The 21782-nt window shown below is 46.4% G+C and overlaps 1 protein-coding gene across 1 annotated transcript in view; it reads left to right on the forward strand.

The window, feature by feature from the left end:
* LOC115465935 overlaps positions 1-21782 on the forward strand; it is a 36994-nt gene that overhangs the window by 8984 nt on the left and 6228 nt on the right. The window contains exon 3 of the mRNA XM_030196821.1: positions 12521-16975. Within this exon, the coding sequence (XP_030052681.1) occupies positions 12521-16958 (4438 nt within the window). The 3' untranslated portion in view covers positions 16959-16975. The remainder of the gene's footprint in view (positions 1-12520; positions 16976-21782) is intronic.

Raw genomic sequence — 21782 nt, forward strand, 5'->3', positions numbered from 1 at the left:
CACTGTGAAATGGATTGACTCTCTTTTGGGTTGTGAATTGCTGTGTTTTAGCCGTTTTGTAGTTTTAAGATATTTTATTGTATATAATTGTGATTGTATGAGTCTAATGTTTTTTTATTGCTGGACAGTTGTATAAACCATTCTGATTTTGCATTAGAAGGGGTGGTGTGTCAAACAGCAACATTCATTCATTCACTTATGGGCTGCCCCACGATAAAGATGATCTCCTTAAGTCCTTGAGTGATTTGATTTTACTGTTTCATTGTGTTTGTCTCATGGGAGATGTGCCATTGGAGTAACATCTACTTTGGAAGTTACGAGGCCCAGTGTTTATAACATTTAACAAGTTGATGTCTTGACCTTGTATCACTGTGGTTATTATATCTTTGGCTTTGGTAAGGGAGACAAGACATGGCTTCAGTCATTTCTGGTAGAACTCATAAATACCAGTTGTGGTTTTAGTTTGTGTTGACTCAGTATCTAAATCCCTGTATTATATAGTTATCATATTCAACCCCTGACAAACTTCTCCCAGTATGATTTCCAGGAAACTAGCTGGCCAAGTACACCTGATGTAGAGAGAAGATTCAGTGAATACAAATTTTGTTCTCGCCACTTCATCTCACTTATTGTTTTTTCCCATACTTTCCTTCCTGGCTTTGTGCTGACTGCCACAGACCAGTCTAGTTGTGTGAACACCCAAAGACCTGCATCTCACAAGTACTAGAAAATTATTTTCTCTGGATTAGTCCCAACCCTGTGAAACTCCCTTCTGTTGGAAATCAAACTAGCATCCAATCTACTTAAAAAAAAAAAAAAACCCTCTTTGAAGTGACCTTTGATCCATAAACAGAAGGAAGGCCTACATCTCAGATGGCACTCCCTGGTCCTTAGAAGGCTGTCTTATATGTAGCAAAACCTATTCCTGATCACTGTAAATGTACCTGAATGTAGTTCACCTTGAGCTACTACTGAAAAAGGTGTGAGCAAGATCCAAATATTTTATCTTCTTTTAGGTCTTATTTGTCTACACACTGTTTCCCTTTACTTACACTATTATCTTTATATATATTAAGTTTTTACTACTAGGCTGTCAGTTGACTGCAGAGTTGCTTACTTCGCAATGGGAATGGAAGGTGGGGTGTCTCCATAGGTGACATCTCTTATGAATCTAGTGTGTTGGTGCTCTCCTTTAGCTGAAGAGAAGCCTTTTGGCTTCTTGCGAGCATGCTCGGTAGAGCTATTCCTCCCCTCAATCTATATGTTTGCTACCTAGTGCAATTATTGACCTTATAATTATTGACCTTATACTGTTCTGTTGTGGATGGAGGATGGGAAAGTGTAGCTGTATTTCTGTCCTGTCAACAGAGAGCCCCTATTACAGGTAGGCAACTCTGCTTTTTCTGCAGAAAAGCAAGGGAAGCGCAGGCACACATTATGGCTATTCCCAAGCTGAGGGTGTTTGGTGGCCTACTGGGTAATCCAGACAATGATGGGGTGGACAGAGAAAATCAATAAGCAAAGAGGTTATTTAGTACTGTTTGGCCAAAAGCCACATCTTGCCTTGACTCTGCAAATGAGATTATAAAGAGACTCCTGCAGAGTGACATGTAGCTGAGGTTTGTCATGGGCGTCGGCTGAGGTGGAAGTTAAGGCTTCCTTGAGTTGTAGTAGAAGTGAGTGATGATAATGTACGATTTTCTTTTGGTGACCAACAATGTTTAGTGTGAGCAAGGTGCCTTGGTAGGCCTTTCTGTCTATGGTGTCAAAGATCTTCTGGTCTTTTCTGGGCAGCATGCTAACATGCACTCTGGAGGGCTTGGACTTCTTGATCCACAGCTTTTGAGACTACTGAGCAGTGGGGCAGGTCATGTCCTGGAACCTGACTGACTTTGTACTTGAGTTCTAAATGCCTAGAAGTTGCTTGCATAGATAGTGGCATTTGCCAGATTCAAAGCTGTAGGTCTTGCAGAATCTTATGGATAGGTAGGATCATGATCTGCTTGGGAGTGCTGCAGAACTGAAGTATCTTTAGAAAACTTTGCTTGTTGGACGGTGTCTTGTGGAGTCAAGCTCCTGAAGTTTGGAAATGTTCTGTAGAAATGTGTAGTAGTCATTCTCCGTTTGTTCGTCTGGGTCGTTTCCCTTCAGAGGTGAGGCAGGGTTTATAGTGGAATGCCACAGGGATTAGACTAGGTCCAGTTCTTTTTTTTTCTCTGTGTAAAGAACGGCGGTGTTCTTCTCATCGCTCCTCACATGCACCCAGGAAAGAGCCTTTTTGTGCCTCAGCACTATTTTTTCATTATTATTTTTCTTTTGTTTAAAAAAAAAAAAAAAATCCCTTATTTCGTAGTTTGTTGGCCTGTGTTAGTTTCCTTTCTTTATTTGGTGTGGGCTGCTTTCAGGCCTGCTTGCATGGGTCTCCCTTCTTTTTTGTGCCCTTTTTCTTTTTTTCAGGCACAATCGCAACTTTTGATTTTACCAAAGCCATTTTTCCTTCCATGTCATCGAAGACTCCAAGCAGCTTCATGTACTCGGTGCAACCGGACCATCTCGGGTACTAATACACACTCTTGGTGTAATCAGTGTCTCGGGCCCGACCATAGCCTGGCAAATTGTGTCCTTTGTCTTTGTATGAAGGACCCAAATTTCCTGAAAAGCTCAACGTGAGAAACTTCTTGGAGCTCGGTCTGGTTCTTCGATGTCAACATTGACATTGAGGTCGGCGACGTCGAGGGAAGCATCGACATTGGGAGTCGAGGTAGAAATGGCTTCTGAGAGACTTAGACACTGGGAGCAGTGGGGCATAGAGTGGGTCTTCACCTGCCTCAAGGCCTCCTGCTGTGCAGGCCCACCGGGACCATCCCTCATTGGACTCGACCCTGAGGAGACAAGACGATTTGACGTCATCTTCATCAACGCCGAGGAGCTTGGGTGAGGTGCATCAGGCAAAGACAAAGAAGCACCATCACCGATCTCCTTCGATGCACGGTGCTGGGAGCTTTGGGATACTGAGGGACTTGGCCCCCGAGAAGTGTTGATTCCGGGAGGATTGCTCCTCCTTCATTCAAGAGATGCTGATACGTATCTCTCCCAGCAGCTGAGATCCTGCTCCCACATCCCGAGAGATTTGCAACCTGAGCTCCAACTGGCCCCTCAGCCTTTACCAATGGCGGCGCTCGATGAGCATATCCGGGTCTTGCTCCCAGAGCTTCTGGAGGGATTGGTGCAGCGATGTGCATCGGGGGGGGGGGGCGGCCTGCGCCTGCCATGCCTTCCGCTGTGGTCCTGCCTGGCCCCTAGCCCGTGGTGCGGTCTCAGACGCCGCTTGCGGCTCTGGTGTTGATTGCCACCCAGGTGGGTACTCCAACGTCAGTGGAGAAAGCTTTGCCAGAGTTGAGGCAGGAGCCGGCTCCTCGACGCCGTTCTTGAGGGCATGGGTCCTCGACGCCAAGGCTGGCTCAGTCTTGGACATCACTGAGGGAAGTACTGTTCGATACCAAAGAAGAAGGCTCATCAGAATCAAAGGAGGATACCAGGTACTTCTCAGATGAGTCCTATGGTTTCCCTTCTGAGCCTTCCGGTCCACCTGAGAGGATACTGTCTCCATCAGAGAGCCTCCCTTCACCTCTTTTCGGGAAATGGCTGAGGCCATCCCATTCCCCGTAGAAGTGGAGGATTAGCCCAGGGCCAAGATGCTCGAGGTCCTGGACTACACCTGCTCTCCACGAGGTACTCAAGGAATTCCTCGTTAGGGGCTGGGTGTCCCCTCTGTTCCTGTGGTCCCTAAGAAGATTGATACCCAATATCGGATCCATGGGGAACCTAGGTTGGTGAGGCCTCAGTTACCCCATGACTCCATGGTGGTGGATGCCACTCTCAAAAAAGTCAGGAGTTCTAGGGACTATGCGTCGGCTCCTCCAGGCAGAGAAGCTAGAACCCTGGACACTTTGGGGAGAAAGGTGTATCAGGCTGCTATGCTCATCGCCCATTTTCAGTCTTAGCTCCTCACGAGTGTTTACTTGTAGAACTCGGTGAGACAGCTGTCACACTTGGTCAGTGCGCTCCCACCGGAGCAGGCCTTTTTGTCAGTTCAAGTAGGAGAAGGCGTGTCGCAAGTTCTTGGCCAGGGACCCAGAATCTCTGCTCAAGGTATAGCAATGCGCAGACTCTCTTGGCTGCGTGTTTCTGACCTGGACCATTCGGACCTGCAGCAGATGGCAGATGCCCCTTGCCTGGGGGGGGGATAATCTTTTCGGAGAGAAGGTTGAATAGGTTGCGGACCAGATTAAGAAGCACACTGAGGCTATGTCTTGTCTTTCCTGCCGGACGTCTTCTGCAGCTATCTCCTTGTCCAAGAGGTTTTTTGGTAAGCGTGGAGTGCCACCTATTTCTATTCTAGGCGTAGGTACAACCCCTGCGGCTCTCCAGCCTGCTCAGGCTCAGCCCCAGTGCACTCATTCTCATTAACAGCGTTTGCCCAAGGCCCGTGCTGCTCCCCAGAAAAAGCAAGGGACGAGCTTTTGACTGGCTCCAGCAGAGCATAGCCGCTATCAAATTGTCCGTTCCGGAAGACTTGCCAGTCGGGGGGAGGTTAAAATTTTTTCATCAAAGGTAGCCTTTGGTAGCCTCCGACCAGTGGGTTCTTCAAATAGTCTGGCTCAGATACACCTTCAATTTGCTTTCCAAACCTCCATATTGCCCCCCGAGAGCTCTTTCTTTCAGTCGCTCAAAAGTGCATGGTTCGCGATAAGGTATCTTTCAAAGATATCACCAAAACAGGGAAGATATAGGGTATCCTGATAGTGAGGTTGCAAAAGAGACTGTAGTAGATCAGGTATCCTTAAATAAAAATAAAAATCAGACAAAAGATTGCAAATTAATACTGTCAAGTACTGAGCATGATGTAAATAGGAACAACAAACATACTTTGAAATGTCTATATGCGAATGCCAGGAGCCTAAGAAATAAGATGGGAGAGTTAGAATATATTGCACTAAATGAAAATTTAGATATAATAGGCATCTCTGAGACCTGGTGGAAGGAGGATAACCAGTGGGACACTGTTATACTGGGGTACAAATTATATCATAGTGATAGGGTGGATTGAATTGGTGGAGGGGTAGCACTGTATATTAACGAGAGCCTTGAATCAAATAGATTGAAAATTCTGCAGGAAACAAAACACTTCTTGGAATCACTGTGGATTGAAATTCCATGTGTAAATGAGAAAAGGATAGTGATAGGAGTGTACTACTGTCCGCCTGGCCAGGATGAACAGACAGATGCAGAAATATTAAAGGAAATTAGGGACGCAAACAAACTGGGCAACACATTAATAATGGGTTATTTCAATTACCCCGATATTGACTGGGTAAATATAATATCGGGGCACGCTAGGGAGGTAAAATTCCTTGATGTAATCAAGGACAGCTTTATGGAGCAGCTGGTACAGGAAAGGGAAATGGGACTTGATATACCGCCTTTCTCTGGTATTTTGCGACTACATTTAAAGTGGTTTACATATACAGGTGCTTATTTTGTACCTGGGGCAATGGAGGGTTAAGTGACTTGCCCAGAGTCACAAGGAGCTGCAGTGGGAATCGAACCCAGTTCCCCAGGATCAAAGTCCACTGCACTAACTACTAGGCTACTCCTCCACTTGAGAAGATGAAAGAAGGAAAAATTCTAGACCTAGTCCTTAGTGGAGCGCATGATCTGGTGCGAGAGGTAATGGTGCTGGGGCTGCTTGATAACAGTGATCATAATATGATCGGATTTGATATTAGCTTTGAAGTAAGTATACATAGGAAATCAAATACATTGGTGTTTAACTTTAAAAAAGGAGACTATGATAAAATGAGAAGAACGGTGAAAAAAAAAAACTTAGAGGAGCGACTGCAAGGGTCAAAAATTTACATCAGGCGTGGATGCTGTTCAAAAACACCATCCTGGAAGCCCAGGCCAAATATATTCCGCGTATTAAAAAAGGAGGACAGAAGACCAAACGACAGCCGGCGTGGTTAAAAAGTGAGGTGAAGGATGCTATTAGAGCTAAAAGAAAATCCTTCAGAAAATGGAAGAAGGAACCGACTGAAAATAATAAGAAACAGCATAAGGAATGTGAAGTCAAATGCAAAGTGCTGATAAGGAAGGCTAAGAGGGACTTCGAAAAAAAGATTGCATTGGAGGCAAAAACACATAGTAAAAATATTTTTTAGGTATATTAAAAGCAGGAAGCCGGCAAAAGAATCGGTTGGACTGCTAGATGACCGAGGGGTAAAAGGGGCAATCAGGGAAGACAAAGCCGTAGCGGAGAGATTAAATGAATTCTTTGCTTCGGTCTTCACCGAGGAAGATTTGGGTGGGATACCAATGCTGGAAATAGTATTCGAAGCTGACGAGTCGGAGAAACTTAATGAATTCTCTCTAAACCTGGAGGATATAATGGAGCAGTTCTACAAACTGATGAGTTGCAAATCTCCTGGACCGGATAGTATTCATCCCAGAATACTGATAGAACTGAAAAATGAGCTTGTGGAGCTATTGTTAGTAATATGTAATTTATCCTTAAAATCGAGCGTGGTACCAGAAGGATGGCCAATGTAACGCCAATTTTTAAAAAAGGTTCCAGAGGAGATCCGCGGAAATTATAGACCGGTGAGTCTGACATCGGTGCCAGGCAAAATGGTAGAGACTGTTATTAAGAACAAAATTACAGAGCATATTCAAAAGCATGGATTAATGAGAGTGGAGGAGTGGCCTAATGGCTAGAGCACCGGTTTTGCAATCCAGAGGTAGCCGATTCAAATCCCACTGCTGCTCCTTGTGATCTTGGGCAAGTCACTTAACCCTCCATTGCCTCAGGTACAAACTTAGATTGTGAGCCCTCCTGGGACACCGAAATATCCAGTGTACTTGAATGTAACTCACCTTGAGCTACTACTGAAAAAGGTGTGAGCAAAATGGAAATAATAAAAAAAAAAAAAGTCAACATGGATTTAGTGAAGGGAAATCTTGCCTCACCAATCTACTACATTTCTTTGAAGGGATGAACAACCATGTGGATAAAGGTGAGCTGGTTGATATTGTGTATCTGGATTTTCAGAAGGCGTTTGACAGAGTACCTCATGAAAGACTCCAGAGGAAATTGGAGAGTCATGGGATAGGAGGTAGTGTTCTATTGTGGATTAATAACTGGTTAAAAGATAGAAAAGGGAAATGGGACTTGATATACCGCCTTTCTGAGGTTTTTGCAATTATATTCAAAGCGGTTTACATGTATTCAGGTACTTATTTTGTACCAGGGGCAATGGAGGGTTAAGTGACTTGCCCAGAGTCACAAGGAGCTGCAGTGGGAATCGAACTCAGTTCCCCAGGATCAAAGTCCACTGCACTAACAACTAGGCTACTCCTCCACTCCGTAGGGTTAAATGGTCAGTATTCTCAATGGAGAAGGGTAGTTAGTGGGGTTCCCCAGGGGTCTGTGCTGGGACCGCTGCTTTTTAACATATTTATAAATGACCTAGAGATGGAAGTAACTAGTGAGGTAATTAAATTTGCTGATGACACAAAGTTATTCAAAGTCGTTAAATCGCGGGAGGATTGTGAAAAATTACAAGACGACCTCACGAGACTGGGAGACTGGGCGTCTAAATGGCAGATGATGTTTAATGTGAGCAAGTGCAAAGTGATGCATGTGGGAAAGAGGAACCTGAATTATAGCTACGTCATGCAAGGTTCCACGTTAGGAGTCACGGACCAAGAAAGGGATCTAGGTTTCGTTGTTGATGATACGTTGAAACCTTCTGCTTAGTGTGCTGCTGCGGTTAAGAAAGCAAATAGAATGTTTGGTATTATTAGGAAAGGAATGGAAAATAAAAATGAGGATGTTATAATGCCTTTGCATCACTCCATGGTGCGACCGCACCTCGAATATTGTATTCAATTCTGGTCACCGCATCTCAAAAAAAGATATAGTGGAATTAGAAAAGGTGCAGAGAAGGGCGACGAAAATTATAAAGGGCTGGGGCTCTTCAGCTTAGAGAAAAGACGGCTGAGGGGAGATATGATAGAGGTCTATAAAATAATGGGTGGAGTGGAACGGGTAGATATGAAGCGTCTGTTTACGCTTTCGAAAAATACTAGGACTAGGGGTCATGCGATGAAGCTACAATGTAGTAAATTTAAAATGAATTGGAGAAAATGTTTCTTCGCTCAATGTGTAATTAAACTCTGGAATTTGTTGCCAGAGAATGTGGTAAAGGAGGTTAGCTTAGCGGAGTTTAAAAAAGGTTTGGACGGCTTCCTAAAGGAAAAGTCCATTATTAAATGGACTTGGGAAAATCCACTATTTCTGGAATAAGCAGTATAAAATGTTCTGTACTTTTTTAGGATGTTGCCTGGTATTTGTGACCTGGATTGGCCACTGTTGGAAACAGGATGCTGGGCTTGATGGACCTTTGGTCTTTCCCAGTATGGCAATACTTATGTACTTTGCACATGCAGATACTTGCCGAGGAACTCTCTGCCCTTCTAAAGGCCCATGCAGTTGAACCCATTCCACCAGGGGAGGAAGGGCAAGAATTCTATTCCAGGTGCTTCCTTGTACAGAAAAAGACTGGGGGGGGGGGGGGGGGGGGATGTGTCCCATCCTAGACCTAAGGGCCCTGAACAAATTCATGGTCCGAAATGGTTTCCCTGGGCACCCTTCTTCCATTCAGGAAAATGATTGTCTATGCTCTCTGGACTTAAAGGATGCATACACTCGCATCCCGATACTTCCAACTCACAGGAAGTATCTTCGATTTTGGCTGGGAACACATCACTTTCAGTACTGCATATTGCCTTTTGGCCTCATGTCACCTCCCAGGGTTTTTACAAAGCCGTCCATATGTGGCTTTGGGCAAACCGTTATGGCATTTTTCTCCAGGCAACTTATCTGGCAGGTGTAAACGACGGCCTGGCCAACAGTCTGAGCAGGATAATGGAACCTCACAAGTGGTCTCTAAACATGAGCATAGCCCGCAAGATCTTCCAAGCGTGGGGCACCCCCTCGGTGGACCTTTTTGCCACTCAGCTCAACCACAAGGTCCCTCAGTTCTGTTCCAGGCTTCAGGCCCATGACAGACTAGTGTCAGATGCCTTTTTCCTTCATTGGGAGACAGGCCTTCTGTATGCGTATCCTCTAACTCTAGTGGGAAAACCTTTGTTGAAACTCAAGCAAGACCCCAGAATCATGATTAATCGCACCCTACTGGCCGCGACAGATTTGGTTCCCTCTTCTTCTGGAATTGTCCTCCAAAGAACCATGGAGATTGGAGTGTTTACTGACCCTCGTCACACAGAACAAGGGGTTGCATCTACATCCCAACCTCCAGTCTCTGGCTCTCACGGCTTGGATATTGAGAGCCTAGAATTCGCTTCCTTGGGCCTTTTGGAGGGTGTCTCCCAGGTCTTGCCGGCTTCCAGGAAAGATTTGCCGTCTGGTGTGAAAGCAAGGCCATAGATCTCCTTTCTTGTCCTACACAGACTCTGCTTGAATACCTTCTACACTTATCAGAGTCTGGTCTCAAGACCAACTCAGTAAGGGTTCACCTTAGTGCAATTATTGCTTATCATCAGCTTGTAGAAGGTAAGCCTATCTCTGGACAGCCTTTATTTGTTCGCTTCATGAGAGGTTTGCTTTTGTCAAAGCCCCCTGTCAGACCTCCACCTGTGTCATGGGATCTCAACATCATTCTCACCCAGCTGATGAAAGCTCCTTTTGAGCCACTGAATTCCTGCCATCTGAAGTACTTGACCTGGAAGGTCGTTTTCTTGGTGGCTATTACTTCAGTTCATAGGGTCAGTGAGCTTCAGACCTTAGTAGTGGATGCACCTTATACTGTTTCATCATAACAGAGTAGTCCTCCGCACGCACCCTAAGTTCCTGCTGCAGGTGGTGTCAGAGTTCCATCTGAACCAGTCAATTGTCTTGCCAACATTCTTTCCCCGACCTCATCCCATCCTTGCAAAAGCAGCTTGCACTCCTTGGACTGCAAGAGAGTGTTGGCCTTTTACATGGAGCAGGCGAAGCCCTTTAGACAGTCCGCCCAGTTGTTTGTTTCTTTTGACCCCAACAGGAGGGGAGTCACCATGGGTAAAAGCACCATTTCCAATTGACTAGCAGATTGCATTTCTTTCGCTGATGCCCAAGCTGGGCTGACTTTGGTCATATCGTGGCTCATAATGTTAGAGCCATGGCTGCGTCAGTGGTCCACTTAAAGTCAGCCTCCATTGAAGAGATTTGCAAAACTGCGATGTGGTCTTCAGTCCACACATTCACATCTCATTACTGCCTTCAGCAGTATACCCGACGCAATAGTTGGTTTGGGCAGTCAGTGCTGCACCCTCATCTAGTTGTATATTGTTTTGGGGTTAATCTTCGTTAAGTCCTCACTGTTGCGAGGCCCAATTGATCAATGTTTGTTGTTTTGGATGAGCCTGGATACTAGGGATTCCCCACTCGTGAGAATGTAAGCCTCTTTATCCTCGTAGAAAATGAAGATACTTACCTGTAGCAGGTATTCTCCGAGGTCTACAGGCTTCATATTCTAACAATCCCGCCCACTTCCCCTTGGAGTTGTTCTCTTCACTTTTTATTTCATTTTTATGCTGTTGTACTTAACTGAAAAGGCACAGTCGTTTGCGAGCGGGAAGGCACTCTGCATATGCGCATTGGGGCACCCCTCACACTCCAGAAGGCTCTCGCAAACTTTTTTGCTGCTATCATGCCAACCCCAGGCGACGTGGATTGTCTACCTACTTGTGAGAATGTGAAGCCTGCTGTCTTCGGAGAATACCTGCTACAGGTAAATGTCTTCACTGTATCTCTCTATTGTGCGACTTCGCCTTGAGTATTGCATTCAGTTCTGGTCGCTGTATCTCAAAAAAGATATAGCAGAATTAGAAAAGGTTCAAAGAAGAGCAACCAAAATGATGGAGGGCATGGAACTCCTTTCATATGAGGAGAGGTTAGAGGTTATGGCTCTTCAGCTTGGAAAAAAGACAGCTGAGAGGAGATATGATTGAGGTCTACAAAATCCTGAGTGGTGTAGAATGAGTAGAAGTAAATTGATTTTTTACTGTTTCAAAAAGTACAAAGATTAGGGGACACCCATTGAAGTTATATGAAAATACTTTTAAAACAAATAGAAGGAAATATTTTTTCAGTCAATGAATGGGTCAGCTCTAGAACTCGTTACCAGAAGACAGTGGTTAGCATATCTGGGTTTAAAAATGGTTTGGACAAATTCCTTAAGGAAAGGTCCATAGTCTGTTATTGAGATGGACATGGGGAAGCTACTGCTTACCCTGGGTTTGGTAGCATGGAATGTTACTACTATTTGGGTTTCTGCCAGGTACTTGTGACCTGGATTGTCCGCTGTTGGAAACGGGTTACTGGGCTAGATGGACCATTGGTCTGACTCAGTGTGGCTATTCTTATGTCTGATGAAGGTGGTGTAATCATCTGGCCCATCCCAGTTGTGGGCATCAGAGTCTTTGCATATTGAGGAGGCATGGTAGCAGGAGGAAATGCGGGGAGGTGGAGATCAGTCTTCCCAGTTTGCTAGGTAGCAGAGGTATGGCATCTGAAAGCCTCAGCTTGGGAGGGGCATCAGTGTCCCAATCTTGAGGGAAGAGGGTCCATTTCCCCCTTAGTAGTTGGTAGGATCCCCCCCCCCCCCCCCAAATTCCAGTTTACAATGCCTCAGCTTTCCTTTTGCTCCTTGGGCTGGGCAGCACGGGGGGGGGGGGGGGGGTTGAGAGGAGGCATACTGGAATGTGTAAGTGAGAGCTGATCCACGCAGGCCAGTCACTACTCCTTGGTGAGTGCTGCACCTGTACCTGCTATGTGCTTGGGCAGGGTGGAGGTGGAGCAATGGTACACCCTGTTGGACGGGAGGGCTGCTGCAGTGGATCGGTTTCTGGAACTCTTGGAGACAGTGCTGATGCCCTGCTTCTGTTCACATCTCTGCCCAGAAAGCAATTATCTGTTTTGTTTATTTTATTTTACGTTTCCTACTCTTTAATTTGTATGTATAATTGTGGAGAGAGGTGGAGAACTACAACTGGTCTGAATGCGCAAAAAGGGTAGACTGAGGGGAGGGGGAGTTTGAGCCCAGGAATACCTGTGCATGCTCACAAGAAGCCAAAAGGCTCTTCTTCAGTTAGAGGTGAGTACCAGCTCATTGGATCTGTTGTACACATCACTATACAGTGTGCCTGCACCTCTTCTGTTTGTCTGCGTAGAAAACTTCACCCTGCCTTTCCTTCTCTGATGTAGTTTTGACTTTCTCCAGGATGTGTAGCTTAAAATAAATGTATTTTGGATGTATAGTATAACATGCTGTAAGGTGCTATGAGCTCTATTTTAGATGGCAGAGTATGAAACATATGGATGATTGGTTTTCACTCGACCTATTAAGGATTAGCAGACAATCCAGTGGACTAATATACATATTCCTTTTATTTCCAGGTATCTTGAAATGCAGTATACAACCGACTTGCCATACAGACCGGTCCAGGGTACTAGAGTTCACAGTCCTCAACTGATGCAGGATTCTTCCAGCTGGCAGTCTGCTCCTATGCACACTTATTCAGGAAGAAACATTCAGGAGGAAAAGTGGAAGAGGAGGAATGAAAAGAAAACTAAAAGTGTGAAAAAAGGAGACAGAAAGGCAGCAGCACCACCAGAGAACAAGGAAAAACCTCGAAAGGAAGTGAAGGACCCAGTCAGGAAACGGAGGAAGGGACCTTCTGAGACACTGGTGGATTGGAGAAGCCCTGGCAAATCTGGGAAGCACAGGAGAAGAGAAGAATTTAGTGAGTGGTCCCAAGATCCTGACTCTGTATATGAGAGATGGGAACTCCCTTATCACAGGCATAATAGGGATAGGGATTTAACCTATCCACCTTGGGCACAGTTTGCAGAAGCAAAAGAAGCCACATTAGGCCAGGAGTCTGGCAGAAGATGGGGCCACAGTCAGAAGCCGCCATCTGGATTAGATGGGAGAAAGAAAGAAGAATTTCAGTACCAAAGACCTAGGAATGGTAAAGAATTTCCTCAAGGATGGTCCGAGCATGCAGAGATCTATAACGGGTTTGAGGGTCTACCAAGTTATGAGATGTGTATGATGATGAGAAGCAGGTCAGAGCTGGGTGTGTCAGACAGTCTAAAGGAAAATGAACAAAAAATTCCACAAAAATGGGTACTGCCCCCACCTTACATCCCACCTCCCGCATATGAAGCTCAGCATCGGATTCTTAAAGTAAAGAAAACTCTAGTTGATAGGTCAGTTCAGAAACCTTCAAAAGGGGCAAAGCTGGGGAAGGCCAGTTTATATGAAAGAACAGCAATGAGATCCAGACTTCAGCGGGAGGAGTCTAATAGGAGCAAAAAGGGTGAAGATCAAGAGTACGTAGAGTGTTTCAAACCAAAACAAAACAAACCCTGTCGTGCCATGAAGAATATCACTGAAGAACATGTGAGTAGATTTGTAGAAACCAAAAGGGAAGAGACCAGTTCGGGTACTGAAAAGAAGATAAAGTTTGACCCAAAGACCTACAGAAATGTAATGTCTGGTTGGAAGTTTCCTCAAGGCTTCAGCACGTGGAGCAAATTCTTAAAACACCAAGAGCCTGACGATAATACATCCCAGAGAAAGAATGCCCCACCACCATCTCAAATGCAAGAAGATGTAGAAAACATTTATGAGACTGTGGAATGGGAAAGGCCACCACCAAAGTCCAAGAATTCTCTAGAGGAAAAACTCAAGAAAGCAAATTTGATGAAGAGCCATGTCAGAATGGGCAAGAAGCCTGGACCGATCAATCTTACTGGATTCCAAGCAGAAAGTCAGCATTTAGTTTTACCTTCAAAAGCAGGGCTGAAAAGTTACATGCCCTCCAAGGCTGGTGGACCAGATGCAGAACATAGGGCCAAGGAGAAAAAGAGAAGCAGCATGAATAAGATACCAAATACCCATCATGTACAAAACCAGGATGCTGTAAAAGAAGATAAAATCAAAGAAAACCCCTCTAACCCTTTTGTGGATAAATCCTATAATGCACACAAGGATAAGTTGCCTTATAGGTTGGGCTTCAGCTACACAGCTAATCGTTGGCAGCCTGTGGATAAGAAAACAGTATCTAAGAATGTAGACCGGCAGAAGCACTATGATGGAGAGATGCCTGAATGGACAAGTCATCTCAAGGCACGTCATGCAAATGATGCTAGACTCCAAGATCAAACTTCCTGCAAGCCATGTGATGAGACCTTCCAGCATGCCAGCCATACATTGCCCAAGCAAAGCATCCCACAACACTTGAGGGACACTGAGATGAGATGGGGCTCATGGGATAGAAAAAGGTCAGGACTGGAAAAAGAAAATCTGTTTCCTAGTGAGAATAATATGATCAGGGCTGGTGAGGAACATGAAATATCAATACATGCTCAGACCTTTGGTTTACCAAAGTGGAAAGAACTCAGGGCAGCTAACAGTCTTCCAACCCAAGACTCAAGGTGGCAGCATGGCTTGGAGCAAGATTTTCAGAAAAGCAGTGGCAGTCCCAAAACCCAGGAAACTGACATTTCAAGTGTGCCACAGGTTTCAGCAGAGCAGCATTATGAACTAGTTCAAAAGCCAAAGAAGACACCTCAGGCATCTTCAGTGGAGAATGATGGAATGTTTATCATAGATGCCACTTGTGTGATTGTTAGGGCTGAATATATTTTCCCACCTAGGAAACAATGGGTAAAATATTTACATCCTGAACAAGTTGCAAAGGAATATGGAGCAACAGAGACCCAGGAAATTTCTCCAGAATCTCTTCATAAACAGAATGAGCAGATCTATGACAGACCTCCTCTGAGGTCTCCTCAGCGGGAGCTGGTTCTAAGGAACCATCAGAGTCATCAAGTGAACAAACTTCCACATGGTAGCAACAGTGAAAGTATGTACGGAGAGCTTGGTATCCCAAGAAATGGTCATGCACATAAATTGCAAATGTTCCATCACCCAAGCACTAAGACCGTGAAGGAAAAATCAACTAGGATTTTAAGTCTTTCCCTTACAAACTTGAACCCTTTGGAAGCAGAACAGGACAGCAATGCAACTAGCATAGCAAACATACATCAGAATGATAGCACTCACAGGCAAGAGAATAAGGAACCACTTCAAACCATGAAAGATTCCATAGTTCATCAGGGTCTGGCTGATGTTTGGAGCCAGGTGACAAAAACCAAAGATGACCTTAGGCTAAAAGATCCCATGACTTGCAGTTCTTTTGTAGAAGATCTAAATAATCAAGCGGCTCCCACAAAATATTCTCTCTGTCTGGGGATTGTGTACAAGCCGTCACTTGATGTGAATAATCAACAAGGTGAAGGATGCAGATATCCAAAGCTAAATGCAATAGACAGAAAAAGCAGCAGTACTGTAAATGATTTATCAGCTGATGAGTGGGCTGTGAGAAGTCCTAAATCAATGGACAGTACATTACCTGTAGTGGGTGAAGCAAACTTGAATGTGTGGGAGAAAGTCCATTCTCAAACTAATCTCCAAGAACACAATATTGATGTAGTGGAAGAGCCAAACCTTTTGAAAGAAAACATCATGGATCCTGTGGTGGTAGAAGAGATGGCTAGTTACTCAGCTGCAAGAACTGTATCTGACCTGCCTTTTCAGGAATTTGGTTGCACTCAGATGGAATCTTCCCAACATATAAGAAATATAGAGGCCAAAAAGGAGCCAAATTATGCCATAGATAGGAAGACCTCATGCCCATATCTAGTACATGAGGTAGCTGATAGATTGATTATGAAGAAGGCGTTATTTGCCGAAACTGTGCTTCCAGTGGAGAAAAACTTTGATGATTGTGCTAAAGACCAAAGTCTTGGCAAAGGTAAGATCACTGATCCATTTGAAGCAAGTGAGCTGGCTGATGGACTACCTGAAGGCGTTGGAGCTAGCCCAGTGCCCTTAGAGGAAAAGGTTTTCTCTCAATTAGAACTCCTTGAAGATCAAAAAAACAGTGGGGCTGACACAAAGTCAGGCCTCTACAGTGATGGCAAACTCTCACATGACCATAGTTTGGGAAGCCATATAAAGATGTCCAGTAGATGCCCTGGAGATAATGATCTTGATCATTTCTCCATGCAATCTAGGGTTTGGCCTCAGTTCAAACTTTCACAGGAAGCTAGCAATGAGGCTGACTGGAGACTGAATCTTAGCAAATACAAGCCAAACAGTGAAAGAATACCACTAAAGCACTATACCAAGAAACGTGGGTTGTATGCCAAGGATTTGCAAGAGGCTGTTTCCCGCATTCGGCGCCACACAGCTCCTGATTCATCCACAGATGAGGATGAAGATACAAAATCTCTGAGTATGATAGAAAAGACATCAGAAGATGATGTGACTGGGAAAGAAGGGCAGGAGAAGGCTACCACTGTCTCCAACAGTTCTGACAGTTATGATTCTGATGTTACTGTGATTATGTGTAGTGTGACCAGAGATGTCAGCAGAGAACATGCACCAGGGCAAGTAATTCAAGGCACAGATCCCGATACTTTAGGAAGATTGAGGGACTCTGAAGAACCTTTCCAAGGAAAATCCCAGAATAGCAGCCACTCTGAGCAGCTAATTTCATTGAAGCCTCCAGTAGAATTGGTACAACCCACACAAGACTCTCAGTATTGCAGGGAGTTAGGCATTAGATCAGAAGATCTGGACATATATACACAGACAGGTAATGGCGGACAAAGAGCAGACCTTAGCAGCTACATTGAGCAAGTTCTGGAGGAGCTGACCCAGGCGGAAATTGAGCTATTTGGAATACATCGGGAGGAGGAACATGCTACAGCCCTGGAGACTGAAACCCAACGACCTGCAGGGGAAAGTAGCAACCAGTGATGAGAATGTCTACAAAGGTAACAGTATATTATTACTACTAGTATTATTAATACACTAACAGTCACCAAGTAAAATTATCACCATGTTGGGCTGCCTTATCCAAGCCTTTATAACATACTAGTATAAAAGGCCCGTTTCGGTAGGCAATGAAACGGGCGCTAGCAAGGTAATCCCACCCTGCAGCGTTCTTCCTGTCTCCCCTGCCCCCCCTGCAGCCACCCATCTGGTCAGGACCCCCTCCCCACCAACCCTCCTCTGCCCCTGCAGCCACGCATGTGCAGCGGCCCTCCTCTCTCCCCTGCTCCCCCTGCAGCCACCCATGTCCAGCGACTCTCCTCTCCCCCTGCCCCCCCTGCAGCCACCCATGTCCAGCGACTCTCCTCTCCCCCTGCCCCCCCTGCAGCCATCCATGTCCAGCAACCCTCCTCTCCCCCTGCAGCTACCCATGTCCAGCGACCCTCCTCTCCCCTGCCCACCTGCAGCCACCCATGTCCAACAACCCTCCTCTCCTTTCCCCTTGCCCCCCCCTGTAACCACCCATGTCCAGCGACCCACCTCTCTCCCCTGCCCCCCTGCAGCCACCCATGTCCAGTGACCCTCCTCTCCCCCTGCAGCGTCCCTTCTGTCTCCCCTGCCCTCCCCTGCAGCCACCCATCTGGTCTCAGGATCCCCTCCCCACCTCTCTCTTCCCTGCCCCCCCCCCCCCGCAACCATCCATATCCAGCGACCCTCCTCTCCCCCTGCAGCCACCCATGTCCAGTGACCCTCCCCTCCCCCTGCCCCCCTCCAGCCACCCATGTCCAGCGACCCTCCCCTCCCCCCTCGGCGCATCAACCAAACCCCTACCCCCCCCCCCCCCCCCCCGGGCACATCAACCCCCTCGCCACCCGCAGCCGCCAATACTAATGCTGTCCGGCCGCTGCTGCGTCTCCTGCGGCCGGTACAAAAAGAAAAAAGCCAAAAAAAGATTTTAAACCTGAAGATTGTAAGCTCTTTGAGCAGGGCCTGTACTTTTATGTTAAATTGTACAGCGCTGCGTAACCCTAGCAGCGCTATAGAAATGTTAAGTAGTAGTAGTAAACACGGCTCCGTAGACAGCCATCTGGCATTGGCTGTCATCTCTGCAGAAGCTCCTCCTCTCCCCTCTGACGTCGCTGCGCTCCTCCGGGGTCTTCCTGCAGGGGCAGTGACGTGGCGGGCAGAGGAGGAGCGGCTGCAGTGACGACAACCAATGCCAGATGGCTGTCTACGGAGCCGCGTTTCAGGTTAAAAATCTTTTTTTGGCTTTTTTCTTTTTGTACCAGCCGCTGCTGCTCCACAGGAGAAGCAGCAGCGGCCGGACAGCGTTAGTATTGGCGGCTGCGAGTGGCGAGGGAGTTGATGTGCCCGGGGGGGGGGGGGGGGGGTAGGGGCTTGGGTGGTGCGCCGGGGCAGAGGGGCTTGGGTGTTGTGCCGAGGGGGAGGGCACTGACAGCTGATTGGTAGGCAGGGGGAGGAGTAGCGTGTTTTCTTACTCCTCCCCCTGCCTGGCTCGCGGTTTTGCAGGGCAGGGGCTTGGGTGTTGCGCTGAGGGGGGGGGGGGCACTGACAGCTGTTTCCCAAGCAGGGGGAGGAGTAGGGAAACACGCTCTGCGTGTTCCCTACTCCTCCCCTTGCCTTGGAATCAGCTGTCAGTGACATCACTGACGTCAGTGCATTCTAAACTGTCTAGCAGACCACCTCCAAGGGAGCCACGGTACCAGGCACATTAGAACGTTGGAGGTGAGAATTATTATATAGGATTGTCTTTGCACTGCATTGGGCCCAGGCACATCATTGGTCCCAATAGACTCCATCTTCCAGGATCCTAAGCATATTATATAGATTCATTACTGTTGTCTTAAAATAAATAACACTCATGGCAGAGCTTCCCAAACTGTGTGTCGGGACCCAAATGGGGGTAACAAAGCTCATGTTTGGTTCGTGACCTGGGTGGGCTCTCCATAGGTGCATCACTATTCTGCACCTCCAGAGATTCACACAATTTTATTTGGTCATGATCATGGGGTTATGGCCACAAAAAGATTGACAAGTAGTGGCTCATGGGGTATTCCTGGCAATTCTGGTTTGTATTTTTGCTGGTTGAAAACAGAAGGCTTGAAAGAAGACCATAAGGCCACCGATAATTTTAAATTAATTTGCTGTCTAGGAAAGCCTGATCAAGACAAGCATCTTGCTTTCAGCTAGTGCCTAATAACATAGGGAGATAAAGGGATTTAATTGGAGGTGATAATGGATAAGGTGATCTTAAATTTATGTTTCAAGATGTCTCCTGAATCTTGATTTAGTGCTCTAATTACTAGATTACTTCTTCCCAGCTACTTATTGCTTCATGAGATGTGATGGTTAAAACTAAACATCCCCAAAAAAAAGGAAGTGACGTCACGGACCTGAATGGCTGCCTAGGGATCTAGCTCCGACGCCACCCTCTGTAATTGAGCTATAATAGCGCTCCTCAGCTTGTCAAACGGGCTAAATTTGGCAACATAACGTTCCCCGTGGGGTGTGGAACATAAAGAGAAAGTCCCCGTCGAAACAGATGGCGACGGCTCGGAAGGAGAGTGATCGTACCGTAGAGAAGCCAGCGCTCCGGACCACGCGACGCCATGTGCTCTCATCTGCACCCGCCTCTCATTCAGACTCGGATTCAGCTCCCTCGCTGTGTGAGTCGAGTAAATCATCTGGTAAGCGGAGCCTGCCCAAAGATTTGGCGAGATTTCTATCGGAGATCCGCAAAGAAATCAAAGCGTCAAAGGAGGAAATCCTGGAAAAGATGGACGTGCTGAGCGTGGATCTCCGGGAGATGGGAGGCCGCGTGGAAGACTTGGAGGTGAGAGTTGACGAGAACGCCGAAAAGTTGATTGATACTGAGACTCGTCTGGCTAAGGTACTTGCATCGCATGCTGAAATGCAACTTAAATTAGATGACTTGGAAAATCGAGGGCGCCGCAATAATTTGCGGTTTCGCGGAGTTCCGGAAGCGGGGGAACAAGAAGATGTTGGCGCCATTGTAAAGTTGCTTTGTAGCAAGCTGATAGACTCTCTGGACATTACCTTTGAACGCGCACACAGAGCATTAGGAAGACGGTCGGATAACAGACCACGAGATATAGTGGTCTGTTTTTCCACTTTCACCATAAAGGAGCAGGTGTTGCAGAAAGCGCGCCAAGTACAGCATATTGAGTATAACGACGCGCAAATTACAGTCTTCCAGGATCTGTCGGCACACACCTTGGCACTGAGGAGAGGGATGAAGCCAGCATTGGAAGCCCTAACGAAACATAAAATTCCCTACAGATGGGCTTTCCCCTTTGCCCTTTGCTTCACCACGGGAGGGCATTTGTATCGAGCCCGGTCCCTGGAGGAAGTGTGGAAGACCTTACGATCCGAGGGGCTGGTAACCACAGATGGCCCACCAGCGGAACTGGATCCGACAACGAGAGCCAAGCTGCAAAAATGGCAGCGTGTCCAGGGCAAGGTGAAAAAGACTCGGACAGGCACCTGAATTGACAGTATGATCCTGTACGGTGATCTATAGATGAGAGTCGTGTTAACCTGTTTATGTTGAACATAATTATATAATTAAGAGTGAAGGGGGAAGGAAAATATGAAAGGTATGAAAGGAGAAGTGGGAAAAGGGCGATTTATTTTCATATGGGGGAGGGTTTTGTAATACAGAGGAGAGAACATAGAGGGATGAGTAGGGGTAAGGATGGGGAGGGGGCGGAGGGAGGGATTCTGGGTAGCTGATTGGGTTAATGGGTTCTTCCTTTCACATTCCTAGACGGGGGATTAAAATCCTCGCTAGTGGAATTAGGGGAGGGAGGGGGAGGGGGGGAGGGAGTATAGGGGGGGGGTGGGGGGGTCTTCTATCAGGTAATGTATGTGTTACGGGGTAAAGAAGGGAGGATGAAGAGTTATACTATCTGCGGAAGGTTCAGTGAAGGAGAGATGGGGGTTTGGGTATATGAGGGTCTGAGTGTTAATCTTGCTTTGTTTTATAGGAGTGATATATTGAGTAAGCTTAATGTCTGATTTCAAAGTGCTTACATATAATGTCAAAGGGCTTAATTCTCCATACAAGCGCCACGCCCTTCAGCGTGAGCTACGCTTAATGTGCCCGAAGGTGGTGTTTTTACAGGAAACGCACATGTTACCAAAGCATGAGGGCTTATTGGCTTCCAAAATGTATCCGGGAGTATACTGTGCCTCTGATGTTAAAGGGGGGAAAAAAAGAGGAGTTGCTATCCTGTTTCATAGGGATGTTCACATACAGGTTCTCCATATGAAGAGAGACACAGCGGGGCGTTTCCTCTTTCTGCATGTGCAGCTTGAGAGGGAGGAGTTTACTTTGGCCAATATTTACGCCCCTAATGAACACCAGGAAAGGTTTTTTAAGTACCTTCACAGGGAATTGCAACTTTTCTCCCGGGGGAGGGTGTTCATGGCGGGAGACTTCAATGCAACCATGCAACCTGGACTGGATAGGTCGGCTCCTCCTGCTAAAGCTGATTATAACATTTCACGGGCTTTACGGAATTTAGTAGAAGAAATGGGTCTGTGTGACTGGTGGCGACTATGTCACCCGAGAGGCAGAGACTACACTTTTTATTCTCAAGCACACCTGTCTTACTCTAGACTAGATTATGTATTCCTAGACAAGACTCTTTCGGACGGGGGAGGGGAATCCGCCATTGGCCATATTACAATTTCAGACCATGCCCCGGCATGGGTTGTCGTTCCCTCTTTAGAGGGGGAGCGAAGAGACCTCAGGTGGTCATTTAA

The sequence above is a fragment of the Microcaecilia unicolor genome, chromosome 3, assembly GCF_901765095.1.
Source record: "Microcaecilia unicolor chromosome 3, aMicUni1.1, whole genome shotgun sequence".
In the NCBI taxonomy this organism is placed as follows: domain Eukaryota; kingdom Metazoa; phylum Chordata; class Amphibia; order Gymnophiona; family Siphonopidae; genus Microcaecilia; species Microcaecilia unicolor.